Source organism: Oncorhynchus kisutch, linkage group LG13, assembly GCF_002021735.2.
Source record: "Oncorhynchus kisutch isolate 150728-3 linkage group LG13, Okis_V2, whole genome shotgun sequence".
Taxonomy (NCBI): Eukaryota; Metazoa; Chordata; class Actinopteri; order Salmoniformes; family Salmonidae; genus Oncorhynchus; species Oncorhynchus kisutch.
The window spans coordinates 4,416,840-4,440,518 of record NC_034186.2 but is presented as its reverse complement, the minus strand read 5'-3'; the positions used below and the strand labels follow the sequence as shown (position 1 = coordinate 4,440,518).

The 23,679-nt window shown below is 43.6% G+C and overlaps 1 protein-coding gene across 8 annotated transcripts in view; it reads left to right on the top strand.

Moving 5' to 3' along the window:
- The window catches only part of kif1aa (kinesin family member 1Aa), a 177,457-nt gene that overhangs the window by 140,424 nt on the left and 13,354 nt on the right, over positions 1 to 23,679 (top strand). For 6 of the 8 annotated variants that reach the window (XM_031838198.1, XM_031838196.1, XM_031838192.1 and 3 more), the window contains 6 exons: positions 455 to 481; positions 17,804 to 17,918; positions 19,444 to 19,580; positions 19,993 to 20,054; positions 20,312 to 20,457; positions 22,204 to 22,401. In XM_031838198.1, the coding sequence (XP_031694058.1) occupies positions 455 to 481; positions 17,804 to 17,918; positions 19,444 to 19,580; positions 19,993 to 20,054; positions 20,312 to 20,457; positions 22,204 to 22,401 (685 nt within the window). The remainder of the gene's footprint in view (positions 1 to 454; positions 482 to 17,803; positions 17,919 to 19,443; positions 19,581 to 19,992; positions 20,055 to 20,311; positions 20,458 to 22,203; positions 22,402 to 23,679) is intronic. The other 2 variants (XM_031838199.1, XM_031838194.1) reach the window with 1 other exon arrangement.

Below are 23,679 nucleotides of genomic sequence, written 5' to 3'. Positions count from 1 at the left end.
TAGTAACCTTTCACCTAACTCAAATACCATTCCTCAGACCTGGGTTTGCTTGCCATCTCAAAGGACCAATGCAGGAACAGAGGCCCCAGACAGACTGTGGTCTGTCTCGTCCTAATGGCCATACCATCTCCATATACAGGTATCACCATGGTTTTGCATTCCTTGACCTCCGACCCAGGATGTTGATCTGGTTGGAGGGGAGAGTCCAGCACCAGGGCAGAGTGAGGAATGTGGTCCAACGCAGATCTGGGTTCAAATAGTTTTTTGTTTCTGTCAAATACATTGAGCGTTTGCACTTGAAAGAAAACAGATGCCATTTGAAACCATATGTGGTCTAGTCTGGCCTCTGCTCAGGCCTGAGAGGTCATCAGTAAGGGACAGGACATGCTGATGCTGACATTTCTCTCCCTCCAGTCCACTCCACTAACACATTGTTGTTTTGTGTTTTTCGCAGACAGTTTCTTGATTCGGACATGCCTAGGTATATGATTTACATCAAATCCCTCTCCTTTCATTCTACTATTCAGTGATCTATTTTCATCTTTTCACTCTCACTCCATTTTAAACACCAAGGCATCCATTCATCCATCATTCTAATTCCCATGGTTTTCCACTGTGGGTTTTGGCTCTCCTGCTCTCCCCTCCTCCCCTTGCTTCCCCCCCCCCCTGATATCTCTCTCCTCCTGAGGAGATGTGAGGGACTGTGATGTATCTTTGCACCCCTCCTCTCTCCCTCTCTTTCTCCTGGATGTGTGTTTGTTGCTGAGCTGTTGTGGGTCTAGAGGCTGGAGCTGAGGGCTGGAAACTGGGGCTGGCTGGGACTGCAGTGTCTGGGGCTTGCTGGAACTGATGGGTCTGGGGTTACGGGTTGGCTGGGACTGGGATCTTGGGCTGGCTGGGACTGATGGGTCTGGGGTTACGGGTTGGCTGGGACTGGGATCTTGGGCTGGCTGGGACTGCGGGGTCTGGGGCTTGCTGGAACTGATGGGGCTGGGACTGGGATCTTGGGCTGGCTGGGACTGCGGGGTCTGGAGTTGCGGGTTGGCTGGGACTTCGGGGTCTGGGGACTGGGGTTGGCTGTGACTGTGCGGTCTTGGGACTGGGGTTGGCTGGGACTGTGCGGTCTTGGGACTGGGGTTGGCTGGGATTTCGGGGTCTGGGGACTGGGGCTGGCTGTGACTGTGCGGTCTGGGGACTGGGGCTGGCTGTGACTGTGTGGTCTGGGGACTGGGGCTGGCTGTGACTGTGTGGTCTTGGGACTGGGGTTGGCTGGGACTTCGGGGTCTGGGGACTGGGGCTGGCTGGGACTGTGCGGTCTTGGGACTGGGGCTGGCTGTGACTGTGTGGTCTGGGTACTGGGGCTGGCTGGGACTGTGCGGTCTTGGGACTGGGGCTGGCTGAGACTTCGGGGTCTGGGGATGGGGCTGGCTATGATTGTGCGGCCTGGGAACTGGGGCTGGCTGTGACAATGCGGTCTTGAGACTGGGGCTGGCTGAGACTTCGGGGTCTTGGGACTGGGGCTGACTGTGACTGTGCGGTCTCGGGACTGGGGCTGGCTGGGACTTCGGGGTCTTGGGACTGGGGCTGACTGTGACTGTGCGGTCTTGGGACTGGGGCTGGCTGGGACTTCGGCGTCTGGGGATGCGACCGAAAGCTGAAGGTGTACGGGGACTGCATGCATGACTTGCTTTGCTTCCTACAGTATGTGTTGTGGGGACAGTATTTCAGCTTCTGTCTTCTCTTTGGCCGGTGCTTCTGTCTCCTCTCTGGCCGGTGCTTCTGTCTCCTCTTTGGCCGGTGCTTCTGTCTCCTCTCTGGCCGGTGCTTCTGTCTCCTCTCTGGCCGGTGCTTCTGTCTCCTCTCTGGCCGGTGCTTCTGTCTCCTCTTTGGCCGGTGCTTCTGTCTCCTCTCTGGCCGGTGCTTCTGTCTCCTCTTTGGCCGGTGCTTCTGTCTCCTCTTTGGCCGGTGCTTCTGTCTCCTCTCTGGCCGGTGCTTCTGTCTTCTCTTTGGCCGGTGCTTCTGTCTCCTCTCTGGCCGGTGCTTCTGTCTCCTCTCTGGCCGGTGCTTCTGTCTCCTCTCTGGCCGGTGCTTCTGTCTCCTCTCTGGCCGGTGCTTCTGTCTCCTCTCTGGCCGGTGCTTCTGTCTCCTCTCTGGCCGGTGCTTCTGTCTCCTCTCTGGCCGGTGCTTCTGTCTCCTCTCTGGCCGGTGCTTCTGTCTCCTCTCTGGCCGGTGCTTCTGTCTCCTCTCTGGCCGGTGCTTCTGTCTCCTCTCTGGCCGGTGCTTCTGTCCCCTCTTTGGCCGGTGCTTCTGTCTCCTCTTTGGCCGGTGCTTCTGTCTCCTCTCTGGCCGGTGCTTCTGTCTTCTCTTTGGCCGGTGCTTCTGTCTCCTCTTTGGCCGGTGCTTCTGTCTCCTCTTTGGCCGGTGCTTCTGTTTTCTCTTTGGCCGGTGCTTCTGTTTTCTCTTTGGCCGGTGCTTCTGTTCAAGCTACAAGCCAGACATTTGACGAAGTGAAACAAACATGAATTGTTTGTCATTTTCCCCCATTTACTATGATCTCTGTTGATCCTTTTATTTCATTGACAAACCTCTGCATTGCCACTAGGGGGCAGTAATCTGACACAGAACAGGTTTCATTTTGCATCCCACTGTAAGACCTAGAGCATTGATAAAAATCATAAAAATCTTTACAAAATAGCAACTTGTAGAAATTATAAGGAAGCCAAACATAATCTTAAACTTTGGTATGAATTAATGCAATCAACTTCTTTTGAAACACTCAAGGATTTAGAAAGAGATGTGCAAGAAGCTGATAGCATCGGCAATTCTCCCCCATTAGGAAATGCGACCTAGAATGAGATTCAGGTCTTGGAGGCGAGCTTTGATGTGTGTGTCTCTCGTATGTCTGTTTCGAACGTGAGAAGCATGCGTACTTCCACTCTGTCAAAACAGTACACAGTTTGTTTCAAATTATCTTGAAGGGTGAGTAACTGTCTAACCAGGTCTTGTGTCTGGAACTAGCCTGGACTAACTAGTAGTAGTAGCCAACAGGCCGGTGTGCGACCGTGGCAAAATTGGTTTGACTTTGGATAGCCCTATCTCTGTGGCTAGTTAGGGACTGTCAAATAAATGACACAATGTAAATTGACAATATAAGACTCCTTTCAGGAAACTAGGCGTATGTCACGCATCACTACTTCACAGGAGAGACATTTGAAAGTACATTTGTATTTTTTTTATCAAATGTTTTTTGGCAGTCAATAAAATGTAATTGTTTCCAGCAGCACAGTTAGTCACCAATGCTCTGGATAACATGAAAACAGCCTAACCAGCTCTGCTAGGGCTAGTAAAATGGTCAGAGTGAGTTATTCTATCATTTGTGTCTGGAAGTAGCAAGCTAGCCAATGTTTGCCAGTTAGCTTGGGTGCTTGACTGCTGTTGGTAGGTCAGAGCGCTCGGATCAACCCTACTCATCGTCCAGTTTGCGCTCCGAGAGCAAAATGCTCTGATTTTAGGAATGGACAATCTGACAACCTTGAGTTCACGAACGCCCAGAGTGCACTGTGAGCACACTCTGGCTTTCCAGATTGAATTTACGAACACACCTGTAGTATAAACCAGCCTTTAGTCTTGAAATCTTTGATTGTTTAGTACATGGCATCACAAGTGAATCCTTAAAGAGATGGGTGTGGCTAAGGCTTAAGAGAGTGTGAACTATGCTGAATGGATGTAGACAAGCGAGCTCTCCAAGTAGGTTTACCATTTTCTCCAAAGTGAGGTTACAAGTTGATCAACTTTCAAAGCAGAATGACTTTTCCATTGTTCCTTCACTGTAGTGTATGATATAACATTTTCTAGCTCGGAGTGTCTATTTCTATCCGATGTAAAAAAAAAACACAATTTCAAATTTTGCTACATCAGACGGAATCGAGCCAGTCGGTCACACATCTTTTAGTTGTCTCATTAAATGGTTTCAATATTTGTATATGAATTTCTAAAATGTATAGTTGGTTTTTAAGTCATTGAAATTTGGAGCGATTGACATTTTGTAATTTACTGAACTAGTCTCTAAATAGCCCCATAGGGGGTAGCAAATGTCAAACCAAATTGATCATGGGCCTTACGATCGGTCGCGTGCAGCTGATCTCCAAATTGATCATGGGCCTTACGATCGGTCGCGTGCAGCTGCTCTCCAAATTGCACACACCCCTGAGGGGCCCCCTTGTTGACGGTCAATGTAGCGGATGTGTTGTTGTCTACCCTCACCACCTGGGGGGCGGCCCGTCAGGAAGTCCAGGATCCAGTAGCAGAGGAAGGTGTTCAGTCCCAGGGTCATTAGCTTAGTGATGAGCTTCGAGGGCACGATGGTGTTGAACGCTGAGCTGTAAATCAATGAACAGCATTCTCAGTTCCTTTTGTCCAGGTGGGAGAGGGCTGTCTGAAGAGCAATTGAGATTGCGTCATCTGTGGACCGGTTGGGGCAGTATGACAATTGGAGTGGGTTCAGGGAGTCTGGAATGATGGTGTTGATGTGTGTCATGACCAGCCTTTCAAAGCACATCCTAATTACAGATGTGAGTGCTACAGGGGGATAGTCATTTAGGCAGGTTACCTTGGGAACAGGGACAATGGTGGTCCCCTTGAAATATGTTGGGATTACAGACGTGGACAAGGAGAGATTTAACATTTCTGTGTCCTGGGCCTGCTCTGTGACCTGGGCCTGCTCTGTGACCTGGGCCTGCTCTGTGTCCTGGGCCTGCTCTGTGACCTGGTCCTGCTCTGTGACCTGGGCCTGCTCTGTGACCTGGTCCTGCTCTGTGACCTGGGCCTGCTCTGTGACCTGGTCCTGCTCTGTGACCTGGGCCTGCTCTGTGACCTGGGCCTGCTCTGTGACCTGGGCCTGCTCTGTGACCTGTGCCTGCTCTGTGACCTGGGCCTGCTCTGTGACCTGGACCTGCTCTGTGACCAGGGCCAGCTCTCCTCTCCTCCTCTAGGTCCATAGACACATTTCCACTGAAGCAGCTCCTCTCCTCCTCTCATCCCACGGTATAACAGCTGTTCTCCTCTCGCTCTCTTGTCTTCTTCCCTCTGACAGACACACAGCTAGCTTTCCCACCAGGTCATCTCAGTACAAATGCCAACAGCCGGTCCTTCAACATCTGAACTCTATGAACGGGGCGATTTATCTCGCTTTAATGGCCTACAGAAACATTTGGTTTCCTCTTACATTTCTCTGCTTGGATGAGCGGTTTCAGATTGAAGGCTGTGCTTGGTGGCCAGAAACATAACTGCTTTCAAGTCGTGATTATTTGCTCAGGGGAAGTCCTCATTCATCAATGTATGGACTAAATTATGGAGGAGAAGAAGAGGTGGGCTGAAGGAGAGGTGGGCTGAAGGAGAGGTGGACTGAAGAAGAGGTGGGCTGAAGAAGAGGTGGACTGAAGGAGAGGTGGACTGAAGGAGAGGTGGACTGAAGGAGAGGTGGGCTGAAGAAGAGGGGGGCTGAAGGAAAGGTGGGCTGAAGGAGAGGTGGGCTGAAGGAGAGGTGGGCTGAAGAAGAGGTGGGCTGAAGGAGAGGTGGACTGAAGGAGAGGTGGACTGAAGGAGAGGGGGGCTGAAGGAGAGGTGGGCTGAAGGAGAGGTGGGCTGAAGGAGAGGGGGGCTGAAGGAGAGGTGGGCTGAAGGAGAGGGGGGCTGAAGGAGAGTTGGGCTGAAGAAGAGGTGGGCTGAAGGAGAGGTGGGCTGAAGGAGAGGTGGGCTGAAGGAGAGGGGGGCTGAAGTAGGGGGGGGGGCTGAAGTAGGGGGGGGGGCTGAAGTAGGGGGGGGCTGAAGTAGGGGGGGGGGCTGAAGTAGGGGGGGCTGAAGTAGGGGGGGCTGAAGTAGGGGGGGGTGATGTGGGGGGGGGCTGAAGGAGAGGTGGGCTGAAGGAGAGGTGGGCTGAAGTAGGGGGGGGCTGAAGGAGAGGTGGGCTGAAGTAGGGGGGGGCTGAAGTAGGGGGGGGCTGAAGGAGAGGTGGGCTGAAGCAGAGGTGGGCTGAATTAGGGGGGGGCTGAAGGAGAGGTGGGCTGAAGGAGAGGTGGGCTGAAGTAGGGGGGGGGCTGAAGGAGAGGTGGGCTGAAGGAGAGGTGGGCTGAAGGAGGGGGGGCTGAAGGAGAGGGGGGGGCTGAAGTGGGGGGGGGGCTGAAGTAGGGGGGGCTGAAGTAGGGGGGGGCTGAAGTAGGGGGGGTGATGTGGGGGGGGGCTGAAGGAGAGGTGGGCTGAAGAAGAGGTGGGCTGAAGTAGGGGGGGCTGAAGTAGGGGGGGGGGCTGAAGGAGAGGTGGGCTGAAGGAGAGGTGGGCTGAAGGAGAGGTGGGCTGAAGGAGGGGGGGCTAAAGGAGAGGGGGAGACAGTCGTAGGCAGACCTGGCTCTCAAGAGAAGACAGGCTATGTGCACACTGCCCACAAAATGAGGTGGAAACTGAGCTGCACTTCCTAACCTCCTGCCAAATGTAGGACCATATTAGAGACACATATTTCCCTCAGATTACACAGATCCACAAAGAATAAGAAAAACAAACCCAATTTTGATCAACTCCCATATCTACTGGGTGAAATAGTGTGCCATCACAGCAGCGAGATGTGTGACCTGTAGCCACAAGAACAGGACAACCAGTGAAGAACAAACAACACATATTTATGTTTATTTATTTTCTCTTTTGTACGGTTTGCACATAGTTACACCACATAATATGTATAGACATAATATGACATTTGAAATGTCTTTATTCTTTTGGAACTTCTGTGAGTGTAATGTTTACTGTTAATTTGTAGGGTTTATCTCACTTTATTATCTACTTCTCTTGCTTAGGCAATGTTAACATATGTTTCCCATGCAAATAAAGGCCTTATATTGAATTGAATTGAGAGTGGTGAAGGAGGACAGGAGAGAGTGGTGGATGAGAAGAAGAAGGGGGTGAAGGAGATGGGGTGGAGAAGGACAGGGGGCTGGAGGAGAAGGAGAGAGGGGTGGAGGAGAAGGAGAGGGGGTGGAGGAGAAGGAGAGGGGGTGGAGGAGAAGGAAAGGGGGTGGAGGAGAAGGAGAGGGGGTGGAGGAGGACAGGGGGCTGGAGGAGAAGGAGAGAGGGGTGGAGGAGAAGGAGAGGGGGTGGAGGAGAAGGAGAGGGGGTGGAAGAGAAGGCGAGGGGGTGGATGAAGGAGAGGGGATGCTAATAGCAGTAAGGACTATCTGTTATTCAATGCGTTTCTATTGGCTAATAGCAGTAAGGACTATCTGTTATTCAATGCGTTTCTATTGGCTAATATTCAATGTGATTGTATGGGCTAATAGCAGTAAGGACTGTTATTTAATGTGTTTCTATTGGCTAATAGCAGTAAGGACTGTTATTCAATGTGTTTCTATGGGCTAATAGCAGTAAGGACTATCTGTTATTCAATGTGTTTCTATGGGCTAATAGCAGTAAGGACTATCTGTTATTCAATGTGTTTCTATGGGCTAATAGCAGTAAGGACTGTTATTCAATGTGTTTCTATGGGCTAATAGCAGTAAGGACTATCTGTTATTCAATGTGTTTCTATGGGCTAATAGCAGTAAGGACTATCTGTTATTCAATGTGTTTCTATGGGCTAATAGCAGTAAGGACTATCTGTTATTCAATGTGTTTCTATTGGCTAATAGCAGTAAGGACTGTTATTCAATGTGTTTCTATGGGCTAATAGCAGTAAGGACTGTTATTCAATGTGTTTCTATGGGCTAATAGCAGTAAGGACTATCTGTTATTCAATGTGTTTCTATGGGCTAATAGCAGTAAGGACTATCTGTTATTCAATGTGTTTCTATGGGCTAATAGCAGTAAGGACTGTTATTCAATGTGTTTCTATGGGCTAATAGCAGTAAGGACTATCTGTTATTCAATGTGTTTCTATGGGCTAATAGCAGTAAGGACTATCTGTTATTCAATGTGTTTCTATGGGCTAATAGCAGTAAGGACTGTTATTCAATGTGTTTCTATGGGCTAATAGCAGTAAGGACTGTTATTCAATGTGTTTCTATTGGCTAATAGCAGTAAGGACTGTTATTCAATGTGTTTCTATTGGCTAATAGCAGTAAGGACTGTTATTCAATGTGTTTCTATTGGCTAATAGCAGTAAGGACTGTTATTCAATGTGTTTCTATTGGCTAATAGCAGTAAGGACTGTTATTCAATGTGTTTCTATGGGCTAATAGCAGTAAGGACTGTTATTCAATGTGTTTCTATTGGCTAATAGCAGTAAGGACTGTTATTCAATGTGTTTCTATTGGCTAATAGCAGTAAGGACTGTTATTCAATGTGTTTCTATTGGCTAATAGCAGTAAGGACTGTTATTCAATGTGTTTCTATTGGCTAATAGCAGTAAGGACTATTATTCAATGTGTTTCTATTGGCTAATAGCAGTAAGGACTATTATTCAATGTGTTTCTATTGGCTAATAGCAGTAAGGACTGTTATTCAATGTGTTTCTATTGGCTAATAGCAGTAAGGACTGTTATTCAATGTGTTTCTATTGGCTAATAGCAGTAAGGACTGTTATTCAATGTGTTTCTATTGGCTAATAGCAGTAAGGACTGTTATTCAATGTGTTTCTATTGGCTAATAGCAGTAAGGACTGTTATTCAATGTGTTTCTATTGGCTAATAGCAGTAAGGACTATTATTCAATGTGTTTCTATTGGCTAATAGCAGTAAGGACTATTATTCAATGTGTTTCTATTGGCTAATAGCAGTAAGGACTGTTATTCAATGTGTTTCTATTGGCTAATAGCAGTAAGGACTGTTATTCAATGTGTTTCTATTGGCTAATAGCAGTAAGGACTGTTATTCAATGTGTTTCTATTGGCTAATAGCAGTAAGGACTGTTATTCAATGTGTTTCTATGGGCTAATAGCAGTAAGGACTGTTATTCAATGTGTTTCTATTGGCTAATAGCAGTAAGGACTGTTATTCAATGTGTTTCTATTGGCTAATAGCAGTAAGGACTGTTATTCAATGTGTTACTATGGGCTAATAGCAGTAAGGACTGTTATTCAATGTGTTTCTATGGGCTAATAGCAGTAAGGACTATCTGTTATTCAATGTGTTTCTATTGGCTAATAGCAGTAAGGACTGTTATTCAATGTGTTTCTATTGGCTAATAGCAGTAAGGACTGTTATTCAATGTGTTTCTATTGGCTAATAGCAGTAAGGACTGTTATTCAATGTGTTTCTATTGGCTAATAGCAGTAAGGACTGTTATTCAATGTGTTTCTATGGGCTAATAGCAGTAAGGACTGTTATTCAATGTGTTTCTATTGGCTAATAGCAGTAAGGACTATCTGTTATTCAATGTGTTTCTATTGGCTAATAGCAGTAAGGACTATCTGTTATTCAATGTGTTTCTATTGGCTAATAGCAGTAAGGACTGTTATTCAATGTGTTTCTATGGGCTAATAGCAGTAAGGACTATCTGTTATTCAATGTGTTTCTATTGGCTAATAGCAGTAAGGACTGTTATTCAATGTGTTTCTATTGGCTAATAGCAGTAAGGACTGTTATTCAATGTGTTTCTATTGGCTAATAGCAGTAAGGACTGTTATTCAATGTGTTTCTATTGGCTAATAGCAGTAAGGACTGTTATTCAATGTGTTTCTATTGGCTAATAGCAGTAAGGACTGTTATTCAATGTGTTTCTATTGGCTAATAGCAGTAAGGACTGTTATTCAATGTGTTTCTATTGGCTAATAGCAGTAAGGACTGTCTGTTATTCAATGTGTTTCTATGGGCTAATAGCAGTAAGGACTATCTGTTATTCAATGTGTTTCTATGGGCTAATAGCAGTAAGGACTGTCTGTTATTCAATGTGTTTCTATTGGCTAATAGCAGTAAGGACTGTTATTCAATGTGTTTCTATTGGCTAATAGCAGTAAGGACTGTTATTCAATGTGTTTCTATTGGCTAATAGCAGTAAGGACTGTTATTCAATGTGTTTCTATTGGCTAATAGCAGTAAGGACTGTTATTCAATGTGTTTCTATTGGCTAATAGCAGTAAGGACTATTATTCAATGTGTTTCTATTGGCTAATAGCAGTAAGGACTATTATTCAATGTGTTTCTATTGGCTAATAGCAGTAAGGACTGTTATTCAATGTGTTTCTATTGGCTAATAGCAGTAAGGACTGTTATTCAATGTGTTTCTATTGGCTAATAGCAGTAAGGACTGTTATTCAATGTGTTTCTATTGGCTAATAGCAGTAAGGACTGTTATTCAATGTGTTTCTATGGGCTAATAGCAGTAAGGACTGTTATTCAATGTGTTTCTATTGGCTAATAGCAGTAAGGACTGTTATTCAATGTGTTTCTATTGGCTAATAGCAGTAAGGACTGTTATTCAATGTGTTTCTATTGGCTAATAGCAGTAAGGACTGTTATTCAATGTGTTTCTATTGGCTAATAGCAGTAAGGACTGTTATTCAATGTGTTTCTATTGGCTAATAGCAGTAAGGACTGTTATTCAATGTGTTTCTATTGGCTAATAGCAGTAAGGACTGTCTGTTATTCAATGTGTTTCTATGGGCTAATAGCAGTAAGGACTATCTGTTATTCAATGTGTTTCTATGGGCTAATAGCAGTAAGGACTATCTGTTATTCAATGTGTTTCTATTGGCTAATAGCAGTAAGGACGGTTATTCAATGTGTTTCTATTGGCTAATAGCAGTAAGGACTATCTGTTATTCAATGTGTTTCTATTGGCTAATAGCAGTAAGGACTATCTGTTATTCAATGTGTTTCTATGGGCTAATAGCAGTAAGGACTGTTATTCAATGTGTTTCTATTGGCTAATAGCAGTAAGGACTGTTATTCAATGTGTTTCTATGGGCTAATAGCAGTAAGGACTGTTATTCAATGTGTTTCTATTGGCTAATAGCAGTAAGGACTATCTGTTATTCAATGTGTTTCTATTGGCTAATAGCAGTAAGGACTGTTATTCAATGTGTTTCTATTGGCTAATAGCAGTAAGGACTGTTATTCAATGTGTTTCTATTGGCTAATAGCAGTAAGGACTGTTATTCAATGTGTTTCTATGGGCTAATAGCAGTAAGGACTGTTATTCAATGTGTTTCCATTGGCTAATAGCAGTAAGGACTGTTATTCAATGTGTTTCTATTGGCTAATAGCAGTAAGGACTGTTATTCAATGTGTTTCTATGGGCTAATAGCAGTAAGGACTGTTATTCAATGTGTTTCTATGGGCTAATAGCAGTAAGGACTATCTGTTATTCAATGTGTTTCTATTGGCTAATAGCAGTAAGGACTATCTGTTATTCAATGTGTTTCTATTGGCTAATAGCAGTAAGGACTGTTATTCAATGTGTTTCTATTGGCTAATAGCAGTAAGGACTGTTATTCAATGTGTTTCTATTGGCTAATAGCAGTAAGGACTGTTATTCAATGTGTTTCTATTGGCTAATAGCAGTAAGGACTGTTATTCAATGTGTTTCTATTGGCTAATAGCAGTAAGGACTGTTATTCAATGTGTTTCTATTGGCTAATAGCAGTAAGGACTGTTATTCAATGTGTTTCTATTGGCTAATAGCAGTAAGGACTGTCTGTTATTCAATGTGTTTCTATGGGCTAATAGCAGTAAGGACTATCTGTTATTCAATGTGTTTCTATGGGCTAATAGCAGTAAGGACTATCTGTTATTCAATGTGTTTCTATTGGCTAATAGCAGTAAGGACGGTTATTCAATGTGTTTCTATTGGCTAATAGCAGTAAGGACTATCTGTTATTCAATGTGTTTCTATTGGCTAATAGCAGTAAGGACTATCTGTTATTCAATGTGTTTCTATGGGCTAATAGCAGTAAGGACTGTTATTCAATGTGTTTCTATTGGCTAATAGCAGTAAGGACTGTTATTCAATGTGTTTCTATGGGCTAATAGCAGTAAGGACTGTTATTCAATGTGTTTCTATTGGCTAATAGCAGTAAGGACTATCTGTTATTCAATGTGTTTCTATTGGCTAATAGCAGTAAGGACTGTTATTCAATGTGTTTCTATTGGCTAATAGCAGTAAGGACTGTTATTCAATGTGTTTCTATTGGCTAATAGCAGTAAGGACTGTTATTCAATGTGTTTCTATGGGCTAATAGCAGTAAGGACTGTTATTCAATGTGTTTCCATTGGCTAATAGCAGTAAGGACTGTTATTCAATGTGTTTCTATTGGCTAATAGCAGTAAGGACTGTTATTCAATGTGTTTCTATGGGCTAATAGCAGTAAGGACTGTTATTCAATGTGTTTCTATGGGCTAATAGCAGTAAGGACTATCTGTTATTCAATGTGTTTCTATTGGCTAATAGCAGTAAGGACTATCTGTTATTCAATGTGTTTCTATTGGCTAATAGCAGTAAGGACTGTTATTCAATGTGTTTCTATGGGCTAATAGCAGTAAGGACTGTTATTCAATGTGTTTCTATTGGCTAATAGCAGTAAGGACTGTTATTCAATGGGTTTCTATTGGCTAATAGCAGTAAGGACTATCTGTTATTCAATGTGTTTCTATTGGCTAATAGCAGTAAGGACTGTTATTCAATGGGTTTCTATTGGCTAATAGCAGTAAGGCCTGTTATTCAATGGGTTTCTATTGGCTAATAGCAGTAAGGACTGTTATTCAATGTGTTTCTATTGGCTAATAGCAGTAAGGACTGTTATTCAATGTGTTTCTATTGGCTAATAGCAGTAAGGACTGTTATTCAATGTGTTTCTATTGGCTAATAGCAGTAAGGACTGTTATTCAATGTGTTTCTATGGGCTAATAGCAGTAAGGACTGTTATTCAATGTGTTTCTATTGGCTAATAGCAGTAAGGACTGTTATTCAATGTGTTTCTATTGGCTAATAGCAGTAAGGACTGTTATTCAATGTGTTTCTATTGGCTAATAGCAGTAAGGACTGTTATTCAATGTGTTTCTATTGGCTAATAGCAGTAAGGACTGTTATTCAATGTGTTTCTATTGACTAATAGCAGTAAGGACTATCTGTTATTCAATGTGTTTCTATTGGCTAATAGCAGTAAGGACTGTTATTCAATGTGTTTCTATTGGCTAATAGCAGTAAGGACTGTTATTCAATGGGTTTCTATTGGCTAATAGCAGTAAGGCCTGTTATTCAATGGGTTTCTATTGGCTAATAGCAGTAAGGACTGTTATTCAATGTGTTTCTATTGGCTAATAGCAGTAAGGACTGTTATTCAATGTGTTTCTATTGGCTAATAGCAGTAAGGACTGTTATTCAATGTGTTTCTATTGGCTAATAGCAGTAAGGACTGTTATTCAATGTGTTTCTATGGGCTAATAGCAGTAAGGACTGTTATTCAATGTGTTTCTATTGGCTAATAGCAGTAAGGACTGTTATTCAATGTGTTTCTATTGGCTAATAGCAGTAAGGACTGTTATTCAATGTGTTTCTATTGGCTAATAGCAGTAAGGACTGTTATTCAATGTGTTTCTATTGGCTAATAGCAGTAAGGACTGTTATTCAATGTGTTTCTATTGACTAATAGCAGTAAGGACTATCTGTTATTCAATGTGTTTCTATTGGCTAATAGCAGTAAGGACTGTTATTCAATGTGTTTCTATTGGCTAATAGCAGTAAGGACTGTTATTCAATGTGTTTCTATTGGCTAATAGCAGTAAGGACTGTTATTCAATGTGTTTCTATTGGCTAATAGCAGTAAGGACTGTTATTCAATGTGTTTCTATTGGCTAATAGCAGTAAGGACTGTTATTCAATGTGTTTCTATGGGCTAATAGCAGTAAGGACTGTTATTCAATGTGTTTCTATTGGCTAATAGCAGTAAGGACTGTTATTCAATGTGTTTCTATTGGCTAATAGCAGTAAGGACTGTTATTCAATGTGTTTCTATTGGCTAATAGCAGTAAGGACTGTTATTCAATGTGTTTCTATTGGCTAATAGCAGTAAGGACTGTTATTCAATGTGTTTCTATTGGCTAATAGCAGTAAGGACTGTTATTCAATGTGTTTCTATTGGCTAATAGCAGTAAGGACTGTTATTCAATGTGTTTCTATTGGCTAATAGCAGTAAGGACTGTTATTCAATGTGTTTCTATTGGCTAATAGCAGTAAGGACTGTTATTCAATGTGTTTCTATTGGCTAATAGCAGTAAGGACTGTTATTCAATGTGTTTCTATTGGCTAATAGCAGTAAGGACTGTTATTCAATGTGTTTCTATTGGCTAATAGCAGTAAGGACAAAATGTATGTTTAATAAAACAGAAATGTAGGATACTTTCAGATTACCTAAAGGGGTCCTAAAAATTCAAAATCAAATAGATATACTATTGGTAAGACTTGTATTCCGTCAAATAAAGTTGTTGACCGTCAAATAAGCTTGTTTACCAATCGGGAACAGATTCTGATTGAACGTCAGATAATAATTGAACACATGCATAAATGTTTTACGTGATTAATACACATTGATTACACTATCACTATTTCATATGTCACAGATACATATGCTCTTATGCTGGTAAAGTTGTCTCGCGCAGCTGCCTCTGCTTCACAAGGCAGACACACAGTTCCCCAAATTCTTGGACAGTGCTGGTCAGAAACACATTTCCCCCAAGCTCTGGGACAGTGCTGGTCAGAAACACATTTCCCCCAAGCTCTGGGACAGTGCTGGTCAGAAACACATTTCCCCCAAGCTCTGGGACAGTGCTGGTCAGAAACACATTTCCCCCAAGCTCTGGGACAGTGCTGGTCAGAAACACATTTCCCCCAAGCTCTGGGACAGTGCTGGTCAGAAACACATTTCCCCCAAGCTCTGGGACAGTGCTGGTCAGAAACACATTTCCCCCAAGCTCTGGGACAGTGCTGGTCAGAAACACACTTCCCCCAAGCTCTGGGCCAATGCTGGTCAGAAACACACTTCCCTCAAGCTCTGGGCCAATGCTGGTCAGAAACACACTTCCCCCAAGCTCTGGGCCAATGCTGGTCAGAAACACACTTCACCCAAGCTCTGGGACAGTGCTGGTCAGAAACACACCTCCCCCAAGCTCTGGGCCAATGCTGGTCAGAACACACTTCCCCCAAGCTCTGGGCCAATACTGGTCAGAAACACTTTTCCAAGCTCTGGGCCAATACTGGTCAGAAACACTTTTCCAAGCTCTGGGCCAATACTGGTCAGAAACACTTTTCCAAGCTCTGGGCCAATACTGGTCAGAAACACACTTCCCCCAAGCTCTGGGACAGGGCTGGTCAGCAACAAAGCAAGCTAGATGTTGGATAGAAACAATGTTCTCCTCAAAAACATAGCACAATTACAATCTGTTTCAGTAGCTATAGTTAGCTAGCTAAGTCTCTAGCACGATGTTATCTAAAATATTCCTAATTTATAAGACAGTTTTCGTATTTGGTTGATTGTCGGACCCACTAGCCATGCTTGTAACGTTAGCTTGGGGCAACAGGGCTAGGTAGCTTGCTAGCTTTGTGTAGTTCGTTATCTAGCTAGCTAGTTATATTCATGAACTAAAGTTCGATTTCAATAGGAAAACAACAAGAGGCTACTTAGCTAATACTTAGTGTCATGAATTCCTAAATCATTGCGAAACATTGAAAATGATTGCAGTTTCTGGTTATTGTCTTCAGGCTGGTTGCATTGGTGCTAGCTAGGTATCAAGTCCAAGCTAGCAAGCTAGCTATCCTAAAAATTCCTAAAAACATCCTTTGTATGAGATATTTCTGAGTGACTTTGTCATACTGCAAATCAAAGTCAACATAACAGGGAGATAGCCTACCTCTAGTTTAAAAACTTTCATCAATGTTGATGGCGCTTGGCTCGCGCATGCAAATTCAGCTCACACAACATTCGAAAATGTGTTATTTTGTTATTCGATGCATCAAATTATAAGCTTATTTGACATAAATATATTTGTTTTTGACACACAAAGACCCAAACGGCATTCCATAGTTACAATTTGTATCTCTATCTACAGAATGAAAATAAAGGCAAATGTATTACATTGTATCTCTGTGGTTCTATCTGTCCATTGTGAGACATTCTAGAACAGATAGGATACAGTTATTAATATGTACAGTACATTCTGCTGTTCAAATCATCAAGTAGTGAATGGGCAATGTAGCCTGGTCCCAGTTGGAAAAAACGGCCCAAAAACTATTTGGGACCAGGCTAGGAAGAACACAACTGTCCTGTCGTTCTCGATCATAACAACTCTCACAACCACATCAGACTCTCTTCCTGACTCACCTTTTGGTTCTCTTCCTGGTTCTCTTCCTGGTTCTCTTCCTGGTTCTCTTCCTGGTTCTTTTCTTCTATTCCTTCTCCAAGCATCTCCTTGGGTATAGACCATAGGTATTTCTCCTCACCACCTGTCCTGTCCTGTCCACCTCCTCTCCTCCCGTCTGTCGATCTCTCATGACCTTTTCATTCGTTTGTGCTTTTATGGTTTGGTGTTTTTCTTTTTAAAGGTCGACCCACAACTGACGGGTTCCCTGTTGCATGCTATTTACTGACTTCATCCCCCAAACTATGTGTCTTGTCTATTGAATGTGTATATTTGAAAATCAATGTTGTTATTTTAATCTTCATAAATAAAAGCTATCTTCTCTCAAGAGCATTTTAGATGCACATGTACTGTAGGTAACATTATTCATATTATCATAGTGATAAACAATGTCCCTACATGCAATGCAACTACAACTTGGTCTGCCGATAGCAATAGATTGTAGCTGTTCTTGAGAAAACGTTGAAATATTTACCTTCCTCCTACAGTAGAAATAACCTTTATTTGACTAATAACGTTGTAACACAACAATCAACAGGGCTATTCAGAAAGACCCCCATCCTGCTTTGCTTTCAGTTTGCAGCATACTAGCATACTAACCACTAGAGTAGGTTTTCTAGTCTGTTAGTAGACAGACAGACAGACAGACAGACAGACAGACAGACAGACAGACAGACAGACAGACAGACAGACAGACAGACAGACAGACAGACAGACAGACAGACAGACAGACAGACAGACAGACAGACAGACAGACAGACAGACAGACAGACAGACAGACAGACAGACAGACAGACAGACAGACAGACAGACAGACAGACAGACAGACAGACAGACAGACAGACAGACAGACAGACAGACAGACAGACAGACAGACAGACAGACAGACAGACAGACAGACAGACAGACAGACAGACAGACAGACAGACAGACAGACAGACAGACATACCACTATGTCAGCAGTATTCATGACAGACAGACAGACAGACAGACCAGATACCACTATGTTAGTAGTATTCATGACAGACAGACAGACAGACCACAGACCACTATGTTAGTAGTATTCATGACAGACAGACAGACAGAAAGACAGACCACAGACCACTATGTTAGTAGTATTCATGACAGACAGACAGAGAGACAGAGAGACAGACAGACAGACAGACGGACAGACAGACAGACCAGAGACCACTATGTTAGTAGTATTCATGACAGACAGACAGACAGACCACTATGTTAGTAGTATTCATGACAGACAGACAGACAGACAGACAGACAGACAGACAGACAGACAGACAGACAGACAGACAGACAGACAGACAGACAGACAGACAGACAGACAGACAGACAGACAGACAGACAGACAGACAGACCAGAGACCAGAGACCACTATGTTAGTTCAGACCAGGGTTGAGGAGCTCTCTGTTTAGTTGTTCTCTCTGTATGGTTAACTCTTCTCCTCCCTCCATCAGGACATTCTATCGCTTCGAGGCTGCCTGGGACAGTGCCATGCATAACTCCCTCCTCCTGAACCGGGTCACTCCTTACGGAGAGAAGATCTACATGACCTTGTCGGCCTACCTAGAGGTAACATATATATAGTTATATACAGTATATAGTTGTATATAGTGTTATATAAATGACCTTGTCGGCCTACATAGTTATGTAACTGTACGTGTCTAATGGTAATTGTAAAGCTAGTTTCACAGAAACAATCTGAGGAAATCTACTCATCTTAACTGGACAGGTTCCTAACTGGACAGGTTCTTAACTGGACAGGTTCATAGCTGGACAGGTTCATAGCTGGACAGGTTCCTAACTGGACAGGTTCCTAACTGGACAGGTTCAGATTTTGTCAGTTGTGTTTGGATTTTAAAACTCTGGAATCACAACCATGGGTAATTTTAGTTTTTTTTACCCAGCCACCACGTCAAACTGTTTATCACATTTAGCTGGAGATACTACAACTGCATTAACAGGAGTCTCTGCTCCATGTTCCCTGACTGCTCACCTCTCAGGAGTCTCTGCTTACTGACTGCTCACCTCTCAGGGTTCTCTGCTTACTGACTGCTCACCTCTCAGGAGTCTCTGCTTACTGACTGCTCACCTCTCAGGGGTCTCTGCTTACTGACTGCTCACCTCTCAGGAGTCTCTGCTTACTGACTGCTCACCTCTCAGGGGTCTCTGCTTACTGACTGCTCACCTCTCAGGAGTCTCTGCTTCCTGACTGTCTCTGCTTACTGACTGTCTCTGCTTACTGACTGCTCACCTCTCAGGAGTCTCTGCTTCCTGACTGCTCACCTCTCAGAGTCTCTGCTTCCTACCTGCTCACCTCTCAGGAGTCTCTGCTTACTGACTGCTCACCTCTCAGGAGTCTCTGCTTACTGACTGCTCACCCCTCAGGAGTCTCTGCTTACTGACTGCTCACCTCTCAGAGTCTCTGCTTACTGACTGCTCACCTCTCAGGGGTCTCTGCTTACTGACTGCTCACCTCTCAGGAGTCTCTGCTACCTGACTGTCTCTGCTTACTGACTGCTCACCTCTCAGCAGTAATTTTAGGAGCACTTAATGTATGAGAAATGATCCCTGCACTTAGGCCTAACACTGGAACATGCATGAGAGCGCCCTAGTCATAGACTGTTCTCTCTGCTTCCGCACGGCAAACGGTACCGGACTCCTGAACATCTAATCAAATGGCTACCCAGAACTATTTTCATTAACCCCCGCCCTGCCCCTCTTTTACACCGCTGCTAGCTCTCTGTTGTTATCATCTATGCATAACTCTACCTACATGTACATATTACCTCAACTAACCAGTGCCCCTGCGCATTAGCTCTATACCGGTACCCCCCCCCCCCCCCCCCCCCCCCCACCATGTAGCTGCTCTTTAATTACATGTTACTTTTATTTCTTATTCTTATCCATGTTTTTTTTAAACTGCATTGTTAGTTAGGGGCTCGTAAGTAAGCTTATTCAGTGCATGTGACTAACACAACTTGATTTGATTTGAACTTACAGTACTGTATCCAAAATGACCCCTACTGTATCTGATGTTAGGACCTAAAGAGGCGGAGAGAGAAATGAGCTTTTCTGATCCTTTTCCTTTCTGTAGATGGAGAACTGCACTCAGCCCACAGTCATAACCAAAGATTTCTGCATGGTGTTCTACTCTCGAGACGTTAAACTCCCGACCTCCCGCTCCATCCGAAACCTGTTTGGCACCGGAAGCCTGAGGACAACAACAGAGGGGTGACTTAATCATCTCTTATCCTGAAAGATTATTATTAAATCAACTACCATGAAATAAACCATCAAATCAAGTCTGTTACTGTTTATCTCACCACAGTCCTTTGCCTTGGTTGCATTCCTGAAAGATGATTGTTAAATCAATGGACATGAAATTAACCCAGAGTTGAACCCAGAGTTGAACCCAGAGTTGAACCCAGAGTTGAACCCAGAGTTGAACCCAGAGTTGAACCCAGGGTTGAACCCAGAGTTGAACCCAGAGTTGAACCCAGGGTTGAACCCAGAGTTGAACCCAGAGTTGAACCCAGGGTTGAACCCAGAGTTGAACCCAGAGTTGAACCCAGAGTTGAACCCAGAGTTGAACCCAGAGTTGAACCCAGGGTTTTGTTTGTCTGTGGTTTCTTTCTCTGTCCAGTAACCGAGTGACAGGTGTGTACGAGGTCAGCTTGTGTCACCTGGCGGATCATGGGAGCCCAGGTGAGACACTTTCTCTGTTGAGCTTCCCCTTTGTCTGTGTTTCCACAACTCTTTCTGCAATTCGTCTTCCTGCCTCTTTCTCAAAATGCATTGGAGGAGAAGGTCTGAATTGGAGGGACCTTTTTCTCCAAAACAATTTCAAAGGAGATAAGACGCAAAGAATCCAAACAAAATTGAGACAAAGATGGATAAAGCTTATTTCTGCTTTGTTTGTCTGACCCCTGACCTCTAACCATTGACCTTTTTCAACCCCCCAGGAATGCAGAGGAGACGTCGGCGGGTGCTGGACACCTCGGTGGCGTATGTCCGAGGGGAGGAGAACCTGGCTGGGTGGAGGCCACGCAGTGACAGCCTCATCCTGGACCACCAGTGGGAACTGGAGAAACTCAGCCTCCTGCAGGAGGTATGTGGTACTACACCCTATAACCTACACCCTACACTCTACACCCTATAACCTACACCCTATAACCTACACCCTATATCCTACATCTATACCCTACATCGTACACCCCACATATAAACCTATACCCTACTATACATACACCCTACTACACATACACCCTACTACACATACACCCTACTATACATACACCCTACTATATATACACCCTACTACACCTATATGCTACTACACCCTACTACACCTATATGCTACTACACCCTACTATACATACACCCTACTATACATACACTCTACTACACCTATATGCTACTACACCCTACTACACCTATACGCTACTACACCCTACTACACCTATATGCTACTACACCCTACTACACCCTACTACATCTATACGCTACTACAACTACAACCTACTACACCAATACGCTACTATACCCTACTACACCCTACTACACCTATACCCTACTATACATACACCCTACTATACCTATACGCTACTACACCTATACGCTACTACACCCTACTATACATACACCCTACTACACCTATACGCTACTACACCTATACCCTACTACACCCTACTATACATACACCTTACTACACCTATATGCTACTACACCCTACTACACCTATACCCTACACCTTACACCCTATATCCTACATCTATACCCTACATCGTACACCCCACACATACACCTATACCCTACTATACATACACCCTACTATACATACACCCTACTACACCTATATGCTACTACACCCTACTACACCCTACTACACCCTACTACACCTATACGCTACTACAACTACAACCTACTACACCAATACGCCACTACACCCTACTACACCTATACCCTACTATACATACACCCTACTACACCTATACGCTACTACACCTATACGCTACTACACCCTACTATACATACACCCTACTACACCTATATGCTACTACACCCTACTACACCCTACTACACCCTACTACACCTATACGCTACTACAACACCAATACGCTACTATACCCTACTACACCTATACCCTACTACACCCTACTATACATACACCCTAATACACCTATACCCTACTACACCTATACGCTACTACACCCTACTACACCTATAGCCTATTACACCCTACTACAACCTACTACACCTATACACTACTACACTCTACTACAACTACTACACCTACAACCTACTACACCTATACACTACTACACCCTACTACACCTATGCCCTACACCTAGAGACATCACAACTGATAAGACTAGACTGGGTGGAACTACATCTAGGGACAGATTTCTGGCCACAGATCAAACCTAGTCCTAGACTTAAAAGCCCTAGTCCTAGACTTAAAAGCCCTAGTCCTAGACTTAAAAGCCCTAGTCCTAGACTTAAAAGCCCTAGTCCTAGACTTAAAAGCATGTTCAGTGGAGAAGCTGGGTCTGGTAAACTGCCCCCCCCAGAGTGTAGACGACAGACTCTCGTTTAATAAACAGGTGAATGGTTGAAGGCTCCTTCTGAACCATGTACTGTATGTGTACATTCATGTACTGTACTGTTGTGGTATATGTTCATCCAGTTTAATGTGTTCTAGGTGAAAAGGGTTAGTTAGTTATTTAGTTACTTAATTAGTTATGGTGTTTATCTGTTCCGTTCATCATGAGGAAGACAAGACACTACCTGCTCCTGAGGGTTAGCTATAGTTAGTTAGTTTTTTTACTTAGTTATGGTTGTCTGTTTCATTCAGGTGGAGAAGACGAGACACTACCTGCTCCTGAGGGAGAAGCTAGAGTCCACCCTGCTGCTGGGTCAGGAAGAGTTGCTATCCTGTGTGTCTGTGGAGCAGAGTGAGTCCCCTCAGCCTTCCGAGGGCCACGCCCAGGACCTCAGTCTCAGCCCCACAGCTGACGCCCCCAACGAGAGGCAGAGGGAGCTAGTCGCTAAGGTCAGTGTCTCTTCTTTAAAAAAAACATATTCGAATTTAGTTGTTACCTTGTTACTTTAAAAATATTCCCGTTCTTACTTACGGACCGGGAGAAGATGTTTTGACTTACATTGCCTGTATCTATAATCACATTTGTGTAGTGCCATACAGTTGAGCAGACACGTTTTTGGGGGGATTTCCACACATGGGGATTTTTATAAACATTTTATAAACACATTTCATGCACTTCTACATCATTTACATGATAAAAGAAATTAGCAGAATATTTGTCAATACCACATAAGTGGCCAAATGCAGATTACAGTCTTATTATAAAGTTAATTACATAGTTTTTTTTTCCCCTCATCAATCTACACTCAAAAGTTTTCAGATTTATAACAAATTAAAAACCAAAATAGCGTATTTACATAAGTATTCAGACCCTTTGTTATGAGACTCCAAACTGAACTCAGGTGCATCCTGTTTCCATTGGTCCTCCTTGATATGTTTCTACAACTTGATTGGTTGTCCTCCTGTGGTAAATTCAACTGATTGGACATGATTTGGACAGTTTAATCTTAATCTCTTCATTCAAAGACTCAATCATGGACACTCTCACTGACAGAGTTGCAAAGTAAAAAGCCATATCTCAGACTGGCCAATAAAAATTTGGGCGAAAGAACACAGACACTGGACAGAGGAACTCTGCCTATAAGGCCAGCAACCCGGAGTCTCCTCTTCACTGTTGACGTTGAGACTCGTGTTTTGCGGGTACTATTTAATGAAGCTGCCAGTTGAGGACTTGTGAGGCGTCTGTTTCTCAAACTAGACACTAATGTACTTTTCCTCTTTCTTAGTTGTGCACCGGGGCCTCCCACTCCTCTTTCTATTCTGGTTAGAGCAAGTTTAAGCTGTTCTGTGAAGGGAGTAGTACACAGAGTTGTACGAGATCTTCAGTTTCTTGGCCATTTCTCACATGGAATAGCCTTCATTTGTCAGAACAAGAATAGACTGACGAGTTTCAGAAGAAAGTCCTTTGTTTCTGGCCATTTTGAGCCTGTATTCGAACTCACAAATGCTGATGCTCCAGATACTCAACTAAGTCTAAAGAAGGACAGTTTTATTGCTTCTTTAATCAGAACAACAGTTTTCAGCTGTGCTAACATAATTGCAAAAGAGTTTTCTAATGATCAATTAGCCTTTTAAAATGATAAACTTGTATTAGCTAACACAACGTGCCTTTGGAACACAGGAGTGATGGTTGCTGATAATGGGCCTCTGTACGCCTATATATATATA